The sequence below is a fragment of the Trichomonas vaginalis genome, chromosome V (assembly GCF_026262505.1).
Source record: "Trichomonas vaginalis G3 chromosome V, whole genome shotgun sequence".
Taxonomy (NCBI): Eukaryota; Parabasalia; order Trichomonadida; family Trichomonadidae; genus Trichomonas; species Trichomonas vaginalis.
In genome coordinates this window covers 9,328,211-9,349,676 of record NC_067207.1, presented here as the reverse complement: position 1 = coordinate 9,349,676, position 21,466 = coordinate 9,328,211, and the positions used below count along the sequence as shown (strand labels likewise).

At 31.7% G+C, this 21,466-nt stretch overlaps 10 protein-coding genes across 10 annotated transcripts, besides 10 other annotated features; 6 read left to right on the top strand and 4 right to left on the bottom strand.

Moving 5' to 3' along the window:
• Positions 1-225: 225 nt before the first annotated feature.
• Positions 226-660: a mobile genetic element.
• Positions 226-660: a terminal%2Cinverted (terminal inverted repeat of MuDR-N3_TV transposon ID:TVAGG3_0305740).
• Positions 661-1,009: 349 nt separating this feature from the next.
• Positions 1,010-1,046: a mobile genetic element.
• Positions 1,010-1,046: a terminal%2Cinverted (terminal inverted repeat of Banshee-A3 transposon ID:TVAGG3_0305730).
• Positions 1,047-2,394: 1,348 nt separating this feature from the next.
• Positions 2,395-2,700: a mobile genetic element.
• A 21-nt stretch (positions 2,701-2,721) lies between these two features.
• Positions 2,722-2,792: a mobile genetic element.
• Positions 2,793-3,672: 880 nt separating this feature from the next.
• On the top strand, positions 3,673-5,268 carry TVAGG3_0305700 (structural constituent of cell wall; the record flags this gene model as incomplete). Its single annotated transcript, XM_001325327.2, has 1 exon — positions 3,674-5,221. One exon carries the CDS (start codon positions 3,674-3,676, stop codon positions 5,219-5,221), a length of 1,548 nt encoding a protein of 515 aa, XP_001325362.1.
• A 548-nt stretch (positions 5,269-5,816) lies between these two features.
• Positions 5,817-7,079, top strand: TVAGG3_0305690 (transcription initiation factor TFIID family; the record flags this gene model as incomplete). Its single annotated transcript, XM_001325326.1, has 1 exon — positions 5,827-7,038. The coding sequence occupies one exon, from the start codon at positions 5,827-5,829 to the stop codon at positions 7,036-7,038; it is 1,212 nt and encodes a 403-aa protein (XP_001325361.1).
• Positions 7,080-7,240: 161 nt separating this feature from the next.
• Positions 7,241-8,656, bottom strand: TVAGG3_0305680 (ribonuclease inhibitor domain-containing protein; the record flags this gene model as incomplete). The annotated part of the gene is made up of 1 exon (XM_001325325.1): positions 7,592-8,194. The coding sequence occupies one exon, from the start codon at positions 8,192-8,194 to the stop codon at positions 7,592-7,594; it is 603 nt and encodes a 200-aa protein (XP_001325360.1).
• A 1-nt stretch (position 8,657) lies between these two features.
• Positions 8,658-8,694: a mobile genetic element.
• Positions 8,658-8,694: a terminal%2Cinverted (terminal inverted repeat of Banshee-A3 transposon ID:TVAGG3_0305670).
• Positions 8,695-9,869: 1,175 nt separating this feature from the next.
• Positions 9,870-9,907: a mobile genetic element.
• Positions 9,870-9,907: a terminal%2Cinverted (terminal inverted repeat of Banshee-A3 transposon ID:TVAGG3_0305660).
• A 2,245-nt stretch (positions 9,908-12,152) lies between these two features.
• On the bottom strand, positions 12,153-12,356 carry TVAGG3_0305650 (uncharacterized protein; the record flags this gene model as incomplete). The annotated part of the gene is made up of 1 exon (XM_001325323.1): positions 12,153-12,356. The coding sequence occupies one exon, from the start codon at positions 12,354-12,356 to the stop codon at positions 12,153-12,155; it is 204 nt and encodes a 67-aa protein (XP_001325358.1).
• Positions 12,357-13,887: 1,531 nt separating this feature from the next.
• On the top strand, positions 13,888-14,379 carry TVAGG3_0305640 (ankyrin repeat protein family; the record flags this gene model as incomplete). Its single annotated transcript, XM_001325322.1, has 1 exon — positions 13,888-14,379. One exon carries the CDS (start codon positions 13,888-13,890, stop codon positions 14,377-14,379), a length of 492 nt encoding a protein of 163 aa, XP_001325357.1.
• Positions 14,380-14,531: 152 nt separating this feature from the next.
• Positions 14,532-15,444, bottom strand: TVAGG3_0305630 (RNA recognition motif RRM domain containing protein family; the record flags this gene model as incomplete). The annotated part of the gene is made up of 1 exon (XM_001325321.1): positions 14,611-15,426. One exon carries the CDS (start codon positions 15,424-15,426, stop codon positions 14,611-14,613), a length of 816 nt encoding a protein of 271 aa, XP_001325356.1.
• A 368-nt stretch (positions 15,445-15,812) lies between these two features.
• On the top strand, positions 15,813-18,528 carry TVAGG3_0305620 (lipase (class 3) family; the record flags this gene model as incomplete). The annotated part of the gene is made up of 1 exon (XM_001325320.1): positions 15,818-18,517. The coding sequence occupies one exon, from the start codon at positions 15,818-15,820 to the stop codon at positions 18,515-18,517; it is 2,700 nt and encodes an 899-aa protein (XP_001325355.1).
• A 536-nt stretch (positions 18,529-19,064) lies between these two features.
• Positions 19,065-19,538, top strand: TVAGG3_0305610 (NAD(P)H-dependent FMN-containing OXIDOreductase YWQN-related family; the record flags this gene model as incomplete). Its single annotated transcript, XM_001325319.1, has 1 exon — positions 19,065-19,538. One exon carries the CDS (start codon positions 19,065-19,067, stop codon positions 19,536-19,538), a length of 474 nt encoding a protein of 157 aa, XP_001325354.1.
• A 9-nt stretch (positions 19,539-19,547) lies between these two features.
• Positions 19,548-19,736, top strand: TVAGG3_0305600 (uncharacterized protein; the record flags this gene model as incomplete). Its single annotated transcript, XM_001325318.1, has 1 exon — positions 19,548-19,736. The coding sequence occupies one exon, from the start codon at positions 19,548-19,550 to the stop codon at positions 19,734-19,736; it is 189 nt and encodes a 62-aa protein (XP_001325353.1).
• Positions 19,737-19,927: 191 nt separating this feature from the next.
• Positions 19,928-21,334, bottom strand: TVAGG3_0305590 (uncharacterized protein; the record flags this gene model as incomplete). Its single annotated transcript, XM_001325317.1, has 1 exon — positions 19,967-21,334. One exon carries the CDS (start codon positions 21,332-21,334, stop codon positions 19,967-19,969), a length of 1,368 nt encoding a protein of 455 aa, XP_001325352.1.
• Positions 21,335-21,466: the final 132 nt, after the last annotated feature.

The window sequence follows — 21,466 nt, the reverse complement described above, 5'->3', positions numbered from 1 at the left end:
ATTAACAAGTGCTTTGACTCAGAGGTTGCCAGCCTCTTCATCATTGCATTAACAAATGCTTTGACTTAGAGGTTGCCAGCCTCTTCATCATTGCATTAACAAGTGCTTTGACTCAGAGGTTGCCAGCCTCTTCATCATTGCATTAACAAGTGCTTTGACTCAGAGGTTGCCAGCCTCTTCATCATTGTAAAAATGTATTACCGCTTTTTTTTTAATTCAATCGTAACATCTCAATTATCCCGCCAAAAATTATTGGGTCTAAATTGGTTTTTATTATTATTATTTTCAGAAACAAACTAACTTGTTTTTTAGGAATTTATCATTCATAAAGTCTTTATGATATATTTTCAACTTATAATGAATATGAAATTATAATTGTTATTTTGAAAAAAAATTATTCATGATCAATTCATGATTTAACCAGTTCCTTCAAATTAGGAGAGCATATTCAAATATAATCGCTCATTAAAATCAATTTTTATGTTTTTTTTTAAATCGAAATTATCTCATCATAAACCATGCAAACTGACTATTTGTTCTTATCACCATGTTACCAATATCAGAATTGTCTTTACAGCCAAAATTTCGCTCGATAAAAGTCCATCCAATAGTGAGATAATTGAGCAACGAACATTTTTCCATATCACAAAAACCTCCGCCACATTTTTTGCTAATTGTCGTCAAAAATTAGGCGTAAAGCAAAAATTGATATTTCATATGGTTTTATGATAGATAAGCATTATATTCCCACTCATTATATTCGTAAATTTTGAGGTTTATCCTTCGCTTTTAAGATCATTGAATTTGATTTTTATATAAAATAGTTATATATTAGAAAATAATATGAGTTTATGTGATATTATTTTTCAGAAGATTTCATTCTATATGCCTATGAAAAGTACTCTCAAAACTAACTTTTTCCTAATTATAATTAAATCTAGAATATTGTATTATGCTTAGTATTATTTCATTTTTCTCATTCAATTTAGAATTTACAAATGTCAAAAAATTGAGAGCTGTCACTTTTGATGAATTTCTGTTTATTACACATCCTATATTTATTGGATCCTATTTTAAGGTTAATTATTTGATGTAGCTAATCACATTATTTTCTGAGTCATATTCTTTTATTTTTACTTATATATGATGATAAAAGAGGTGTTACTTACTCTGATGATAAGAAAATACTTAAATCTGCTCCAAAAGAACTTAGTGGAGAATATTTAATCCTATCGGAATGTACTACAATCCAAGGAGGCGCAAAAGTTGAATTAAGTCCATTCTACTTATGCAGGAATTCGATCACATCTATTATATTTGGCACAGGAAGTCTTTTAACATCACTTTGTTATGGCTGTTTCTCAGAATCAGCATTAGTTACAGTGGATATGGGTGAATGCAGAAAGCTATTAAAACTTAACAATAGAGCATTTTTTAACTGCACAAAACTAAAATCAATAATATTGCCACCTTGCATCACTGCTCTAGGAACTGGCTGCTTTGTTAGAACTTCGTCACTCACAAGAATTGATTTTCCTGATTCTCTTGAAACTATTCCTGGCTGGGATCCCATTGATTCAAGTGAATTTTCTTTTTCCGGAATTGAAGAAATTTCAATAAGTAAAAATTCGAATCTAACTTATATTGGATCGGATGCTTTTTCATCAACTATAGATCCGTATTTTTCCCAAGTGAGCGGGGTATCTCTAATCCCAGCCCTATCATCCTCCCAGTGTCAGTTTTTAATATAAAATCCAAAATTTTTTTAAAAATAAAAATTTCGAGAAATTTTTCTAGTTTTTTTTCTTTGATTTCAATAATTCAAAATAAATTTTGGAGTAAAAAGACACTATTTAATGAAATTCATATGAGTGAATGTGGATAAATACTCTCAAAACATACAATTTATATATTTTTTCTTTATATTATCAACTAATTAGTGATAATTTTTTTTGAATCAGATTTTTTTTCATTAAAAATATAATATATAACGCAATAATGATGTACACATACGCATCTACACATCAAACTATAAAGTTTGTTTTGGTCTGGGCACCCCAACCCAAAATTCTAAAAAAATTGAATAAAATTGAATACTTGGGGCTGGGATACCCAGCCCGAAACCGAATTGAATTTTTTGAATTAAAGAATATATTTACGTATTTATAATATATATGTGATGTTTATAAAAAATACTAAATTTTTGTAAAAAAATTCAATTTATTCAAAACGTATATTAAGTGATCACTTCATTAGTAGGATCAGCGATCCTACTAAATGGTGAGAATGCCACTAGCTAAAAAGGGAGTCCTTGGAGCTCTTGATCTCTTGTCAGTAGAGTCCATAATGAGGCATGGCATCTACTGATTAGAGATCAGAGCAATCCTACTTTACCTTCAGGAGCTACAAAGCTCCTAATCGTTACGAGAGGGAGCCTTGGAGCTCCTGAAGCTCATCAGCAGAGGATATTTACCATTTGGGCCTCTTTTGATGAAAGATGCGAAGCCCATCTACGAACCAGGAGCTCCAAAGCTCCTAATCCTTACGAAAGGGAGCTTTGGAGCTCCTGAGTCTTCATCAACAGAGTCCCAGTTGATAAATATCCTATGCTGATGAAAGATGCGAAGCACATCTTCGAACCAGGAGCTCCAAAGCTCCTATTCCTTACGAAAGGGAGCTCTGGAGCTTCTGAAACTCCTCCTATTATAAAATAGGACAGTTTTCTTCTGAGGCTTCTCATCAAATCTAAGACTTCAGAAGAAAGCTGTCCTATCCGTGTATACTTACATTCTGATGGACTACAAGTGTACAACTTTAAGGCAGAGATTATCCGAGGCCTCTCATCAAATGAGGGACCTCGGATAATCTCTGCCTTAAGTAGTCAAATAGCTTTTCTGACTATTCAGGGACAAGAGAACAAGAGTTGGAATACTCTAAGGCAAGGTTCTTCCGAAATCTCTCATCGAATGAGAGACTTCAGAAGGACCTTGCAAATCCTTGAACACCGATATCCTTGGAAACGAGCTAGGACCAAGGAGAAGTAGTGTACTATAGCGCACGAGCAATCTCGGAAAACTTATATGCCACATGCACAATATCTATTCAGCCTGACTCCTATATACAAGAAATCAGGCAGAATATATTGTGCATATGATTTGCAGAACTCTCATATATATAAATTTTTGTTATCCCAAAAAGGTGACACTTTGGGTGTATCGTCCATCCCAGGGATGCAAAATTCACATCACCTTGTATCTATACATCAACTAAATTAAAATACTTTACAATACCTTCAAAATTGGCAGATATAGATGGTTCCTGCCTCCGAGGTTGCCCAATAATTAGTATTACTATTGATAGTAAAAATCCATATTTCAAAACAGATGGAACTTCAATTTTTTCTGGGCCAGATTTTTCTACTATTTTATTTGTGAGTTCAACTATCACAGGAACATATTATGTTCCATCATTTATTAAGAAGATTGGTGCTTCTGCCTTTAGAAATGGAAAAGTAAACAAAATTGTTTTGACATCCAATGTAACAATTCTTGAATCTTGGTGCTTTTCTGCTACTACAATAACAGAATTTGTTTTCACAGATCAAATTACATCAATTGGAACATGGATATTTGGATATTGTACTAAATTAATATCAGTAACATTAAGTGAAAAAATGACGGGAATTCCTCCGAATATGTTTTCATATTGTGAAAATTTGAAATACATAAACATTTCTTCAAACTTGACGTCAATAGGTGCTGGCGCTTTCCTTGGCTGTATTTCACTTAAATCAATAACACTTCCTAAAACATTGACAGAACTAGGTGATGGAGCCTTCTCTAATACTGGTGAAATTAACATCACTTCATTGAGTCCTGCTTTTTATTCAGAAAACTTCCTAACATACAAAAACAATAAAGAAACATTGATTTTATATACGGGCTCAAATACAAACAATGATATTTCTATTATAAGTGATTATAAAAGTGTGAGTGATCTTACATTTTACAACAAAAAACTTAGAGATGTTACTTTCCTGAGTGAAGATGCCGAAATCAGCATCACTATCGGAAAACAGGCTTTTAAATCTTCAACTATAAGATCAATTGTTTTTCCACCAGGACTAATATCTATCGGAGAGAATGCCTTTGATGATTGTGGATCTCTGAAAAATGTCATTTTCAAAGGAAACAAAATAAAATTCATTCCAAACTATTGTTTCAAAAACAACCAAAATCTTGAACACATCACCCTTCCTTCATCTATTGAAAGTATTGGAGAATATGCCTTTGCGAACTGTCCACGCATTGGCGATATCGGCATCGGTAGTATGACCAGTCTAATTTCAGTTGGTGCCTATGCATTCTACTACAGTGGTCTCACCTCAGCAATTCTTGCAAACAGTGGCTGCACAGTTGACATCAAGTGTTTCATGGGCACATCAATCAGGGAACTCACAATTAGTTCTTCTATTCCTCAGCAGCTCTGTCAGTACTGTGTATCTCTGGAAACTCTCATTCTAAAGCCCGGAGTCTCAGTGATTGGTCAATATGCATTCGATGGGTGCACATCTCTCCAAGGATTCACAATTCCTAATACTCTTACAAATATTCAAGGTTTTGCATTCCAGTCATGCACATCCCTTTCCACTGTAAACATGGGTGGTGATTGCATACTATCGCAGGTTGATGGTGGCTGTTTCTACGAATGTTTCAAACTCACTACAATCACACTACCTCCATCTGACAAAAGATATCGCTTTGAGAATGGTGCACTCACTGACTACAATCAAACAAATCTCATTGTTTTCCTTCCTTATAGTGGAGTCAAGAACTTCATTGTTCCAATGACAATGAGAACTATTGGACGATGCGCCTTCATGGGCAGTCCATCACTTATCAGAGTTTTCTTCAACGGCAACAATATCCAGACAATAGACTACAAAGCATTCAAAGACTGTAAAAACCTCAATTTCGTCTTCTTCTCATCATCCAGCATCAAAACCATAGGAGACCAGGCTTTTGATGGCTGCTACCTTCTCCGCAAATGCGGTTCATTCTCCGCTCCATCGAGTGCTCAGAATGTCATCATGGAGCAAGGGAAGATCCCTTCGATTGCATTCAAAGATGATTGTGGTTTATCATTTTCATGCAAATATATCCATCGTGCTGAAATTTCAGTCTCATATTTTTCTCCTTTCATATCTCTCTTTTTGAAATAAAAAGTAAAGCTAGAAAAGCAGCATTTTGCTTTTAAGTTTGTGTATTATCTACATTCGCTTTTTTTGAATTTAACTCTTTAATTACGCAAACATTTTCAATTGATAAACTAAATATTAGAAACCATATGAAACAAAGATTTAAAAAATTATTTACAATTTGGGTAGAGTTTACATATGTCCAAATTACAACCGATTTCTTTAATCGTTTGCAAATTCAAAATTTCCTATGATTTCTCAATGTTAACTGATCTATTTGATTAGTTTCAACACTTATATATATGATGTTAATGTCATACACTATATGATGAGACTGTAATATTACATATCCATCTAAATTGTGAATTCAAATTTGTATAAACTATATTCTAATATTAAATTGAAACGTTTATTTATATTATTTTTATTGGTCTATATATTACGCTTTGTAATTTCTTTCCAAACTTTATAGAACATGATACGAAATCAGTATTTGGACATAAATGAATAGCTTTCTTTATGAACATGATTGATTAATAAAGCTATATAAATATTTCATATTCCTAGTTGATGAAAATGATGTTTCTCTATATGAGTGATGTCACCTTTTGAATTTGGCGGTTTTTAAAATGAGCGATCCATCAGTTGCTGCCGTTAATGCTGCAGCGAACGCATTGGGTATACAATTTGCTAGGCCAGATGTTGCCCAAGGACTTGCTCAAGATGCTGAATTCAGAATTAGTCAATTAATACAGCCGATAGTGTTATTAAAGCAAATTACAAACTCAAAGCGATTAACTTGCGAACATATTAATTCTGTACTTCCGTACTTCCAACAGAACATACTTTTGGGCTATTCAGAGCGAGATGATTACGACATTCAACAAATCACTGCTCCAGATAAATCTATTATTTATTTTGCCGAAGATACAAAAGTTCCTCTACAAAATATTACACAAGAAGTACAGAAAGAGCCTCAAAGAGCAAGCCATTTCAAATTCCAATGGAAAATGGTAAATGGGGCAAAATTCGATGAAGCAGCAATGAAGAACTCATTCAATACCGATAAGGTTGGCATGATCGCTCCGATAACAAACATTTTTGCTAACCAATTCGCTCAAAATACTGATTTTTCTACGAAAGCCGAAAACACCAAGCTTTCGCTTCCTGAAGACCTGATTGACTATTTCAATGATGCTACTGACATTTTATCGTCCGAAAACTTCGATACTCTCGAATTTGTTTATCCGAAGCTCCAAACAGACATTGGAACTGCTCCTTTACTTCCTTTCTTCCTGAAATACTTCTACGCCGAAATTGCAGAGTATCTTGACAATTCTTCTCGAATGATTCCAGTTGCACGGGCAACTCTTGCGTTAGTCAGCAATACTTACCTCCCGATATCATTATATGTCCATTCATTCCTCAAAATCGCGTTTACTTTATCACAAACAGTCGTTGTTACGAATAATTTAATAAATGACGAATGTATACGACAAACAGCCGGAGATATCATCATAGCGTTGATAAAACGTGCTAGTTCGGAATATCCTGGCATCAGAACAGAGATATTCAATCAACTTGTCGGAGTTTCCTTCAATCCAGAGACAAACTACCCTGCTCTTTACGGAGCTCTCTACACATTGCTGAATTTGGATGATGATGCATTCAGAACAGTCATTCCGCATGCAAAAGTCATCGCGGAAAGATGTATTGAAGATAATTCGAATTCATACGCAGATGCTACACATAGAATGATCAAAAATACTATCAAGAGCTTTATGAATAATCATACAGCAATTGATAAGAAGTTTGCAGAAGTTTTGAAGAATTTCCCATGATTTTAATATTATTTTGACAAAATAAAGTTGCTTATGTTTTCTTTTTATTATAAATTAACTTTGTTTTTAACTTCGATTAATAAAAATTGCAAATTTATTCGATATCTCATAGATTAAACATTTCTAAATTATATATTACAAAATACATGATCATTTAAGATCAATAAATAAGAAAAACTTCTTGAGCTTTCATTAATTAATAGTTTACATTATAAATTATACTATGTCAAAAAAATATTTTTGTTAACAACTAAATCATTTTTGGTGCTCAATATCTCGAAATATCTCTTTTTGACGTATGAAGAGATGTAGTTAACAATCTAAATTCCTTCATAGACAGTTCACACTTTCCAGATCGAATTAACAAAGCGTTCGAGCGAAAAAAAAGATGTTTTATTGGTAGATAATATCAAATGCAGATGTTTAAAAACTGGATAATCTGAATTTATCCTTAACTTACAACGCACATGGTGCTCTTTAAGTTGTTGATACTGATAGAATAAAATCTAAATTAGATTATGCATTTTTGGTTGAAGAAGAAAATTATTTTCATTTATCGCCTTCGAAATTGGAATTCATGTCTTATTGGAATAATTGTTGTTTTTGTTGTTTTTGATGCTGTTGTTGTTGAATTTTTATCTTCTATTAATCGGATAGCACAGTTATCAACAAAATCTTTAAGAATAGGATCTGTGATATTAAATGATCCATCATAATGAACATATATTCTACCACATCCTAACATATCTTTACAATCTGATGAGAAAACAGTATCTTTTGTAATAAATAAATGATTTCTCTCCGAAAATTCAGCTTTACGAACTCCAGAATAAACTAAATCAATTTTAAATATTCCAGGAGTAAAAATATTAACAGGATTATCCATTCTATAAAATATTTCTTCGTCAAATTTAATGATATTATTATTGCTTAGGAATGTAACATTTCTGAGATTTCTGCAATACTTGAATGCGTAACTTCCAATCTCTTGTACATTTCCTGGAATTGTAATACTCATTAATGATGCACAATTATAAAATGCCCAGCTTCCAATGAATGTGGCACTTTCAGGAATTGTAATGTCTATTAATGATTTGCAATCCCTAAATGTTTCAGTTGCAATATATTGTAAATTTCCTAGAATTGTAATACTCATTAATGATTTGCAACTATTAAATGCATATCTTCCAATCTCTGTAACACTTTCAGGAATTGTAATGTTTATTAAGGATGCACAATCATAAAATGTATATATTTCAACCTTTTGTAAATTTCTTGGAATTGTAATGTTTATTAATGATGTACAATATGAAAATGCATAATTTCCAATGTTTATGTTGTCATGAAGTTGGATTGATGTAATTTCAGTACAATTATAAAAGCAATAATTATTAATGTTTGTAATATATTCTGGAACTATATAATTTCCGATGAATGACCTAAAAACTTTAATTAATATAGATCTATTTGTTTTTAAAAACAACGATTGATTTTCAATCTTATATATTGGATTGTCAGGATCAACTGTCACATTATGTATATAATAAAATGCAGATGGATCAATTGATTTAATGGATTTTGGAATATAAAATGAAGTAAGCAATTCGCTAAAACAATTGTAATAAACAGAAATTCATCAAAAGTGACAGCTCTCAATTTTTTGACATTTGTAAATTCTAAATTGAATGAGAAAAATGAAATAATACTAAGCATAATACAATATTCTAGATTTAATTATAATTAGGAAAAAGTTAGTTTTGAGAGTACTTTTCATAGGCATATAGAATGAAATCTTCTGAAAAATAATATCACATAAACTCATATTATTTTCTAATATATAACTATTTTATATAAAAATCAAATTCAATGATCTTAAAAGCGAAGGATAAACCTCAAAATTTACGAATATAATGAGTGGGAATATAATGCTTATCTATCATAAAACCATATGAAATATCAATTTTTGCTTTACGCCTAATTTTTGACGACAATTAGCAAAAAATGTTAAATGTTAACACTCAGTCCATTTGAATATGAAAAATAAAATTGACTTTGATTAAATGTTTTTATTTATCATGCAATTCTTCTTGCGACCAAAGATTTGAATAAAAGTTCAAAAAATAAGATAGCTTAAAAAATAATATACGGTAGTGTTTACTAATAGATGAATAGTATATAAATTCTATTAAAATGGATTTGATCCAAAAAAATATATAAAATTTGATCATAAATAAAATCGTTTTAAATTACTTCTTCATTTAAGTTATAACAATTATTTTTGGTTTTATATTTTTTTGGATCAAATCCATTTTAATAGAATTTATATACTATTCATCTATTAGTAAACACTACCGTATATTATTTTTTAAGCTATCTTATTTTTGAACTTTTATTTCAAATCTTTGGTCGCAAGAAGAATTGCATGATAAATAAAAACATTTAATCAAAGTCAATTTATTTTTCATATTCAAATGGACTGAGTGTTAACATTTAACATTTTTTGCTAATTGTCGTCAAAAATTAGGCGTAAAGCAAAAATTGATATTTCATATGGTTTTATGATAGATAAGCATTATATTCCCACTCATTATATTCGTAAATTTTGAGGTTTATCCTTCGCTTTAAGATCATTGAATTTGATTTTATATAAAATAGTTATATATTAGAAAATAATATGAGTTTATGTGATATTATTTTTCAGAAGATTTTGTGTTCTTCTTCAAAATTTTACTTTTTTATTAAAAAGAATCTTTACAAAATATACATTTACTTTAATTAATATTTAAAAACGTTCTCTATCAAAAGTTCCAAAAATTCAATATTTTAGCTTTTCTGAGGTGTCACTTTTGATGAATTTCTGTTTACAACACAATCACTCCCAATTGTAGCTAACTTAGAATTACTTGAAATATGAATAGTTTCTAATTTACTCTTCCAAAATACACCATCACCAAGATTAACTAATGAATCAGGTAAAACTATTGTTGATAATGAAGTATAATCAAAGCAACTATTATCTATATTAATAATATTTGGTGGAAGAATAATAGTTTTTAAATTATCACATGATCCAAAAGAAGAATATTTAAGTGATGTAAGTTTTAGACAATTGCTAAAATTAACTGTTTGTATATTTGATTGATAGAATCCTAAAGAGCTAATACTTACAATTTGACTATTATATTGAAATTGAAGTGATGTAATTTGCCGTTTACAATTTTCAAATTTTGATTTAATTAATAAAGCATCAATTTTGGTGACATTTTTAGGAATAAGAACTTCGCCATAAACATCGTCTGAACAACCAATAAGTGTTGTGTTTGAATCATCTTTATATATGAATGAACCTGAATTAATAGAATCTGGATCATCATAATTGACTGAAAAGTCATCAATAAATGATTGAATTAATTGATCAGGGGTGAAATCTCCTTCTAATTCCCATTTGAATTTGTTGCCTCCAAAAAATCTTGAAACTGATCCTTGGAATTTTGTTTCATTTGTGATTACAATTGTACTTACCTTTGGGAGTGAAATTGAGCAATCTATTGAAATATTAAACATTCCAAGGATATATAGTTTAAAAGGATAGCGCTTGTCTAAAAACAAATTGCAGCCGAATGTTAAATTATTATTACTCTGGAATATAATACTTTCTAAAGAATAACAATGTCCAAATGCATTTTCTCCAATATAACTAACATTATTATGAATTCGAATTGATGTAATTCGATTACAATAAGAAAAACAACCATCAGAAATAGATGTAACATAATCAGGAACAATATATTCATCTGAAAATCCGCCGAAGACTTTCATTAATGTCGAATTATCAGTTCCAGTAAAAAGAGATTTACGATCAGTTTTATAATTTTGATTTTCTGGATCAATTAATGCATCATCTATTAGACAATTGTTAAATGCAGATGGAGCAATTGAATTTAGATATCTAGGAATGTGAATTACATGAATTTGTAAATCAGCAAAACATTTTTCTCCTAAAAATGATAGTTTAGATCTATCTGAAATCCGAAAGAAGAATAAATTAGTCTTATAAAATGCATATGATTCAATAATTTCCACAGAGTCTGGTAATTCTATATCCATAAATGGAGTACCTGAAAAACAAAAACTTCCAATTATTGAAAGTTTTGGAGGCAAAATTATCCAATATAGGGATTTACAGTTTTGGAAGATCGATTGATTAAGCAATAGAAGATTTTGACAGTTACGAAAATTGACTTGTCGTAGATTTGTTTCAAAAAAACTATATGGACCAATACGTTCAATTCGACTATTTTCTTCAAATAGAATTGATGTAATATTATCTTTGCAATTCTTAAATGCATAATTCGATGAACTTTCGCTATATATCTCTGTGGCAAACTGAGGAATAACAACTTCACCGCTAATATCTGATAAACAACCGACAATAACTTCGTTACTACTATCTCTATATTCGAGAAAACTTAAACTTAAGCAATAAAAACAATAGAAAAACATTCCATTAATAAAATCTTTTGCATCATTTAAATCTTCAAATTATAAAAAACCGATTTTCAAACATTTTGTTTGCCTGATGTATTGATTACACCGTTAAAATTTTATAATAAATTATCTTCGATTTTTTATATAATTGATACTTGTGTAAATTAATATTCATGTATGAAAAATTAAGATTTGGAAATTACGTCAATAAAAAATGTAGTTGGAGATAAATGATTATAGAAAATATAAGCTTCAATGAGGGCAATTGTAAGTATCAGCTTAGATCCATAATTAATAAGATTTTTGTTAAAATTTAAAAAATTAGAAAAATAAAATCGATTAATCTTGGATCTTTCACCTAGGATCTTATGGTTATGGCATACAAATAATATTTTCCATTAAAAGTTTCAATGGAAACTAAATTAAAATCTGTTTCCAAAGCGTGGAGTATCTTTAAAAAAGTAGTTACGGGCTTGAATTGTGATAACAAAGAAAAAGAAATAGAAATTAATCAAAAATTAGAGAACATCAGAGTTCAAATGATTTTAGAAACGTTTACAATTTGCTTGATTTTCTTTCATCTCAAAAGGATCTAAATACGTTGTCAAAAGCATGTGAGAAATGTTCTACATGTTGCATGGGGAAAAGGAAATTAAAAGAATTGTTAAATAACTTAATGAATGTAGCTGCCATAAGGAATCACATCCGTTTGGTGGATAAACTCCGCTCATGTTGGCACCAAGATTTGGCTTGCCTGAAGTTGTTACATATCCTATCTCTGTTGGAGCTGATAAAATTACAAAGAGTAAATGGGGAGACGCTCCACTCATTTGGGCATCAGAACGGGAATATCAAAAATACTTTCAAGAGATTTATGAATAATCATATAGCAATTGATAAGAAGTTTTGAAAAATTTCCCATGATTTTAATATTATTTTGACAAAATAAAGTTGCTTTTATTTTCTTTTTATTATAAATTAACTATGTTTTTAACTTCGACATAAATATCAATACATAAATTGTTAAACGATTAAATTTTTAATTTCAGCTGATACATTCTGCTATTCATTTAAGCTGCATATAGTATGATAGTAGCACGGTTTTTGGTTTGAATCATTAACATGAATTTGAAAGAAAAAAAATCTTAAGCAAGTGGTTGGTATAACCTTCGTATTGATTCATCAACATAATACGTTCTATAAGGTTCTATTTCAACGTTTTGCAAAGATCTTCTTTCTTCCAATTCCCTCTCTTTCAATTGCCTCTCTTTCCATTTCCTCTCATACATTGCCATCTGTTCTCTTTCACGTTTCCTTCTTTCTCTCATTTCTTTTGCTTCTTGTTCTTGTTTAAATTTATAGATTGGTTTGTGAAGCTCTGCGAGAAAACGCAAAGCCTTTTTATATATATCTTCTGGTAAAGGAGAACATTCTTCGTCTAATTTTTTATCGGCGTATATCTTTTTTTGGGATGTGACATCCAAATATTTTCGAATATAAAGATCTATCTTTCTCTGGTGTTCTCTCGAATTCCAAAACGAGCTTTTTTAAGTCTGACAATCGTTGCATATCTTTCATGTAGACTGGATAATAATTAAGTATTTCTTTTCCAAATAATTCACCTAACTCGTAAAATTTATCGGCAATTTCTTTTGTTGGTACAAATATGTTTATGTATCGTAAGTAAGTATTGTTAAGAGGTTTCCATACTGTAAACATATTATAAGTAAATCTTGCAATATTAAAATATTTTTTAAATCGGGAGTTAGTATAAGTTGTTATAATCCGTAAATATTCTTTGATTTCTGGAGCATGTGCATCTACAAAATTGGTAACCTCGAGAAAAAAATCCGAATATTTTGTTGCTAATTGAAGATTATATTCCATGAAAAATTTTAAAAAGTGACAAAAATTTTAAAATCGCTTGCAAGCATTCAAATTTTCAGAACTTTTAACGTTCATGAAAATTAGAATTTGCAAACGATTAAAGAAATTGTTTGCAATTTGGCCGTAGACAATCTATGTCCAAATTGCGAACATTTTTTTAATTTATTGTGTTAACATTGAAAAGTAGTGTAAATTTATTAATAAATGCAATTTAGATTTGATATCTTCAATTCTGGTTTAATAAACGCTGGTAGGTCCTTGATGTTTGCAATAAACTGCAACAAATGAGTTGAATTCGGTTTCAATATGGAATTTCTGGCCTATGGGAAGCATTTCAATTTAATATCAAAGAACTAATTCAAGTTAAAGCATAATCGATTGCGAAAGATGTTGTAATTTATTTGATAGATGAACTATTTTTTTTCCATACTGAACCCTAAAAATGCATTCAAAACTTGTTAAATCACTTGTTGAATGTGGCTGCGATGTCCATTTAGCGGAAGGACTCCACTCAAATGGGCATCAAGATATGGCAAACTTGAAGTTGTTAAATATCTTATCTCTGTTTGCGACGATAAAGAAGCAAAGGATAAAGATGGAAAAACCCCTCTCATTTCTGCAATATTTAAAGGTAATCTTGAATTTGTTCAATATCTTATTTATGTTGAAGCTAATAAAGAAATAGAGGATAGCTTTGGATCTACTCCATTCAATTGGACATCAGTAAGAGGTCGTCTTGAAGTTGTTAAATATCTTATCTCAGATGGAGCTAATAAAGAAGCAAAGACTCATGATGGAGATCTTCCACTTTTTACAGCATCACTATATAATAAACTTGAAGTTGTTAAATATCTTATCTCTTTTGGAGCTAATAAGGAAGCAAAGAATAAAAGAGGAGAAACTTCACTCATTTTTGCATTAAGATATCTTATTTCTGTTGGCGTTAATAAAAACACAAAAGGATAATGATGGAAATAATGCACTATTCATGGCAACATATGACATAGTGACATTTTTGCATGGAATTGGGGTGAAATATATTTAATTCGATCAATCATTCTCATTCAAATCATTATTCATTTCCAGATGAGTGCAAGGGAAATATCATGCCTATACATGTCTTATACAAGATTTTATTTTGTTTCGAGAGATAAATAAAAATTAAAAAATTAAAATTTTGAAAAACAACTTTACATTTTATAACTTTTTATCAGCCTTATCTTCCATGATAACAAGAGGTATTTTTAGAACAGGAAGGTTCAGTGGCTTATCCTCGACGAGTTCCACGTGAATTCTGCAGCCATTGATTACTTCTCCATTCAGCTTGCAAATACCTTTATCAGCATCGTCTGGTAGATCGAATTGAACGAAAATTACTGAGCCACGTTTCTCAACTTGTCTGACAAAACATTGAATGCGAGCAAACTCGTCGAAAACGTCGCGTTCTGTTAATGTAAGTGGATTTCCTGTAACAACAACTGTCTTCGAGTTCCGTAATCTCTCTGATCTATAGCTATCCATTGGTCTACGGTCGTACATCGAATCTCTTGAGTAGTCTTGGTCGCGCATGTAACGAGGACTGTGAGATTCGCGATAACTATCGCGCATTCCTCGTGATTCTCTATAACTTCTATCATCTATATCTCTATAATCTCTTCTGTCTGGTCCGTCTCTATAATCTGACCTTGAATCGCGATAGTCACGTGATGGACCTAAAGAGTCGCCACGCGATGGTCTGTATAACTTGTCTTTTGGATCTGGACCTCGAGATAAAGAAGAAGTATTAGATTTGCTATATCCTGCTGCTAATTTGCGTCCTTTAATTTCTTTGCCGTTGTAAAACTGTATGAATTGGCTTGCACGATCTGGTGTAGGAAAAGAAATAATTAAACAATCATCGTAAAGAACTAGACGTGTAAGATCTGAAAATCCATTCATTTCGAAGTTATTACGAATCTCTGATGCATCTATTGAAAACGGAGGCTCCAAAAATACTGATGTTTCTTCACACATATTTTTTTAGAGTTGTCACGTTTATTTTTAAGAAAAGTGACAATAATTAAATATTTTTTCATAAAAATATCCTCAAAAAATCAAGTTTAAGAAGTAACATTAATATATTCGGAATCTATAATGCATGAACTGCTTGTTTCTGCATTTACATTTCCATTTTGTAAATTGAGGAATATTTTTTTTTGAGACGTTGTCAAATAATAGTTCAAAATCGACTGCATAACAAATCTGATATGAAATCTTATCACTCGTTTTTTTGCATTGAAAAATTAGATTGTAAAGAAAAATGCGAAAATCATGAAATATTGAATAATGGTCCTCAATAAGCATTTGGCCAACAGCCAATACTTCATCAAAAAGTCACTAACAAAAACAGTTTAGAAATTTCAGAATGCGTCGGTCAGCTGACGCAGAAGCTACTTGTATCGATGTACACTATGAAAAAGATCCACACGACTATCAAATATCGAAATCTGATCTGAACCAAATCTTTTACAATCGAAATGTCGATCAATTTACAATTAATGTCTCGGGTGAAGAGTATTCCTTTGTTAAAATGGCAACTGCCGATCAAGGAATACAATATGCCTTCACCTGCAATCCAGAAAAACAAGAACAAGGCTTCTTATTAAAATCACTTTTCCAAGGTGACCCAATTACAGTCAAAGCCCAAAATGCAACTTTCCTAAAGGAAGCAGCAGACACTCTGAACATCGAAGATCTCAAGGAATTGGCTGATCGCTACATAACTCGTGGTTATTATGAACCATCTGTCAAAAGTTCATGCCGTAACGTGTTCAAATGGCTGTCATCCTTCTTGCGCCACATTTCTTACATTCTTAAGGTACTTCTTACCCTCTGGGATCTCATGGGCCCCGTTGTTATTGTCGGATTTTATCTGCACTCGATTATTCTCTTTGCAACAATGTGTCTTCATGTTCTTCAGCATAGTGCAGTCCTTTTTATCTTCGTTCTTTTGCCATTAGCGCTTTACAGCTTCTTCTTCGTGAATATTATTACGATTTGTGTTGTGGAATTCTTCAAATTCACGATATTCAAGCGAACACCTGCAATTTCAGTCCAAATATTGTTCGCAAAGTTCTTAAAGAATACGAAATTGAATTCCCATATCAAATCTGAGTTTATTTGCATGCCATACTTCTACGACATCTGCCTTGGTATTCTATTCTTGATATTTGCGATTTCCTTCGCTGCACAAGCCTTCAGTACCAGAGTTTCGATGGTTGTAGAAATTTATATCTTAATTTTCGTTGTTATTATTCCTCCAATCAAGTATTTCCTCATTATAATGGAATACACGATCCATTCCATCTGCAGCTGCTTCTCTTACTGCAGAATCAGATATCGTGAAATTGGAGACTTTTCTGATCCATTTTTGAACGCAATCTACTTCAGAGACCATCCATACCAGAACCTTCTCCCTGTTCTCTTCAACAGAAGACAGAATTCTGAAGAAAATAAGCCAAGAAACGCAAATAAGCCTGCTCAACCAAAGAATTCTAATGCAAATGAAAATGGAGAAGCCAACACTGAAGACAATATCGATGATTTGTCCGAATCTCAGAAAGATATCGAAGATTTGACTGATTTCGAAGGAAACGACGATAGAATGAACCAACAGAACCTTGCATGCTCAGTAATAACAAAGGCCATATTCAGTAGAAACACTTTCTCTGTTTACGCATTCTTTGCTTTACTTATTTATCTTATTGTTACTTTTGTTCGTTCTACCTTCAGTTGGAAGCAAGCTTTGTGCATTATCTTCATCTATGAGCTCATTACAATTCCAATTTGCACATGGATGCCGATGCCATTTTTCTGGCTCCATCGTCAACGAGATCCGGCCATGACCAAGCGCATGTTGCAGCTCGAGTATGAAAACCTCAAGTCTACTGGCGATTACAACAAGTATTCGAGAGATATGGTCATATGGTCGAACAAACACATGCTTCTCCGCTGGGTTTCCATCTTTATTGCTGTTATTCTCATTGTTCTCCTTGTATTGTTCATCATTGTCGCTATTGTTTTCTCATTCAACAACGAATACGCACAAGATGGCTCAATTTCAAACGACGACATACCAAATGCTACCATCGCCAATACTACAGATGCAACCAACGAGACTCTTAACGAGACAGAGTTGGTTGCTCTCAACAGCACAGTTCCAAATGAAGGATTCAGAGTGACTCGGAGTCCAATTTGTTATGCCAATGCCAAAGGTTTATCCGGTCTACAGGCCATTGCTCTTGCCAATTCCGCTTACTATTTCACAAACAACACTTATAATAAGTTGGATTATCTTATGCAAGAGTTTTTCGGCCAGAACTGGACCAACAGTGTTGAATTCATTGGCACCTTTGTCAATGAGACCTACAACTGCTCAATGAATCACTTCAGGATCTACACACAGCAAGGAAAACTTGTTGTTTTCTCTGTCAGAGGCACATTTACATTAAATGACGTTTTAGTTGATGTAGAACAATGGTGCGCCTCCGTCATCAACGACTTCATCATGCCAGTCATTCCTCTCATGAAGACATTCGGAGATACAGGACGTGTAATCTTGCAATGGATGATGACAATGCCGAGACAAATTTTCAGACAGTTTTCATTGACCGACAATTACATGACGACAATGTTGGACTACATAAACAACCAGACAATCGCTGATGACGAGGATGTTCTTATCATTGGACATTCACTCGGAGGAGGCATCGCAAAGATTTTGTCAATGAAAACAGGTTATCAGGCTGTCTCTGTGTCAGGACCAAATGTTAGAAGTATGCAGTCTTTCTACGAACTGAAGAAGTTCAAGAACATACAGTACACATGGATAAACGTCGTTCCAAACCAGGATATCGTCGCAATGGTCGAGGCAAACGAGTTGACAAGTAACTACAAAGTTCCTTGCAGAGTAGGAATGATGAAATGCCACGCAATCGCAAGAACTTTGTGCCAGACAGCTATTATTTGTGGTCAGGAAGCTGAACACAGAGAATACTGCAAGAAAGGTTTCAAGGGGCATCATTATACTGATATGCTTAAGTATGATTTACCTATCAAGGTTTAATTTATCTTTTTTGTTTATTTTTTTTTTGTTAATTATCATAAATAATTCAAAAAAACGTTTTTTCATTAATGATCGTGTTTGGATATCGATATACCATCCTATAACACATATGTTTAAACTATTGTCAAGTCTTGATTCTGAGTTTTCATCTTATGAATAATTGTAATAAAAAGTATTTTTAAGTATTTAATATTATAAAAAGAATTAACAATAAAACTGGATATTAAATCAATGTAATTTTTGAAGATTCAATTTGTTGAATTTTTTTGTGAAGAAAACTGGACTGGTTTGAATGGGTTATGAAATAACCGTCAGATGAATTGGTTTCCGGATTCTTATTATCATGTCTATTACAAGTTATTATGTGCGTGGTCGAATTGAAAATATATTCTCAAAAATTGAACTTCTCTCAATTTTCGTATATTTTGAATGAATTTAAACGATAAATCGTTATCGTGGAATAAAAGACATTACAGCAGTTGTTTTTAATAATGTTTAAGCGAGATGTGAATTGAAAATTTGAACCCTTTCAATTCATTTCATTTTCATGCTTTCCTCCACAAGCAGATTCGCAACTAATGTACTTATTTTCAATGCCAGTCCAAGGCCACACGGAAACACAATGGAGCTCTTAGAACAACTCAAGAAAGGTGTTGAATCAACAGGAAAAACAGCTGAATTAGTTCATCTTGCACAGCTTAAATTCGATGGTTGCAACGGATGCTTAGAATGTAAGTATAAGGGAACAGAATCAACTCCAGGTTGCGTTGTTAAAGATGATTTAGCCAAGTATATTGATAAAATCAAAGATGTTGACGCATTTGTTATCGGTTCTCCTGTTTACTGGAGCAACTTCTCATCCAACTTCTACAAGGCTTTTGAGAAGATTTTGTTTTCATATTCTAACTATGATAATGCCAAGCCACGCAAATGGAACAAAACTATTAAGACTGGCCTTGTCTTCTCTGGTGGCGCACAAAAAGAATACTTTGATACTGAATACATTAAGATGATCAAATAACAGGCAAGTATGCTTGAATTTGTCTTCCAAGGTAAGTGTGAATACCTTTACAAGCCAGCTCAGCTTCTTGCTAAGGATATGTCAATGTTACATATCCCATCTGAAAGAATTGCTTTGAAAGAGAAGTTTAGAGATGAACATCTTGAAGAATTAAAGCAAAAAGCTTATGAGATGGGTGTTAGACTTGCTAATGAATAAAAATTAAAATTATAATTAGTCTTTTTTTAAAAAATGGATATAAAACCTTAAATACGTTTTATATATTTGAGTACGAAGCAAATATTAATCTATTTTTGATAATTTTAAAGAAATATTTCAAATTTTTCCAATTTGTGTTGATTTAAGTAAATCCAATAACTGTAAATAATTAACTAACATAGATCTATATATTTTATACTAAACACAAAACAAAATACAAGAAATCATGGTTATTTTTTCTTTTTCCACGCCTTGAATATTTTCAAGACAATTAAAATTAATACAATGTATATAATAGTAACAATAACAGATGTAGTTATGGCAAGTACCACGTTGCCACTTATAATATTTTCAATTTTCTTCTTTTGTCGCTTTCCTCCGTAGTTAGACTTGATAATCTTCTGCCTTTCATTAATCTTCTTCATGCACGCCTTCCAATTATTGATATCCGCATCCTTTGTCTTGATAAATGGATCAATAATTTTGGCAATGTTCATTGCTTGGCCAAGGACAATCGTATTCGAGTTATCGTCAACGTTTACGATAGCCATAATTCGTTCGAACAACTTAGTTTCCTTTATCAGTGACCTGGAAAGAGTTTTTGTATCATTATACGCTTGGATCAAGTCTACAAAGGAATTATGGAGGAAAGTATTGGTTTTAAGTGTAAAGAAATCATTCGCAAGCCTCTTAAAGAGCTTATCTATGATGATTGAGTCATCTTCAGTTTTTCTGAAAATAATACAAGCGAGTTTCGTTGTATTTTCAAGGAAACTGTTGAATACTGGTTCTTCTAATGCTAATTTTGTAATTGTCTCGATGGAATTTTCAATAATTGTCGATATTTCTTCCCATCCTTTTGATTTTATCGATAATTGGTAGATTTTTCGTAAAAATATTAGTGAATCATTGGTTTTATATGCTATACAGTTCTTAATGATTATGGAAATGTTCTTGTTTGATAACAATGCAGAATTCATTTCTGAAACAAGAGGAGTAGTCATTCCTATAATAAAGATAGATTGTGCATTCTTCATGTTATTGCCTGATAATGTAATTTCTTCTACAAGTAGCTTCATAAAGTGTATATCTGAAAGAATATGATTGACGTTACCATTTTTGAGTAAATTTAGAACAAAATCGTAGCATTCAGTAATCGATATGGCTTTCAGAAGAGACCTAATATAATTTTCTGTTGAAAAACATGGTAATAACTTTGTTGAACAATTTGAAAAACATTCCATGATAACAAAGTACATATGTTGAGTTGCTCCGGTAGAATTTATGAGGTTCTCAGCGGTTTTGACTAAGATATCAAACATATTCGTTTCAAGAAGACGAGGAATTGATGATTTTGTTCTTATTGAGTAAATAATAGAAAGACATGCATTAATAACATCTGTTTTCTGTGTTAAAAGAAATAGTGATGTTTCTATAACTCTATCGAAATTATTTAAGATTAATTCAACTGTATCAGTATCTCCGTCATTCCAAAAGTCAACAAAATACGGATGACTAACAACTACATCGAACATGCCTTCTCCTCCTAATACTTTTGATTTGAAATCTGTTAAAACTTCTTCAGAAGGTTTCAGCATCAAAAGTGACGCTGTAAAATGTGACTAAAATTTTATTGCAGAAGCTATGGATTTTAATATTATGATCAAAACTGTTTCGCCTAACATTTATTGTTCTGAAATAAGAATCGTTAGTTTTTTTTTTACAATTTC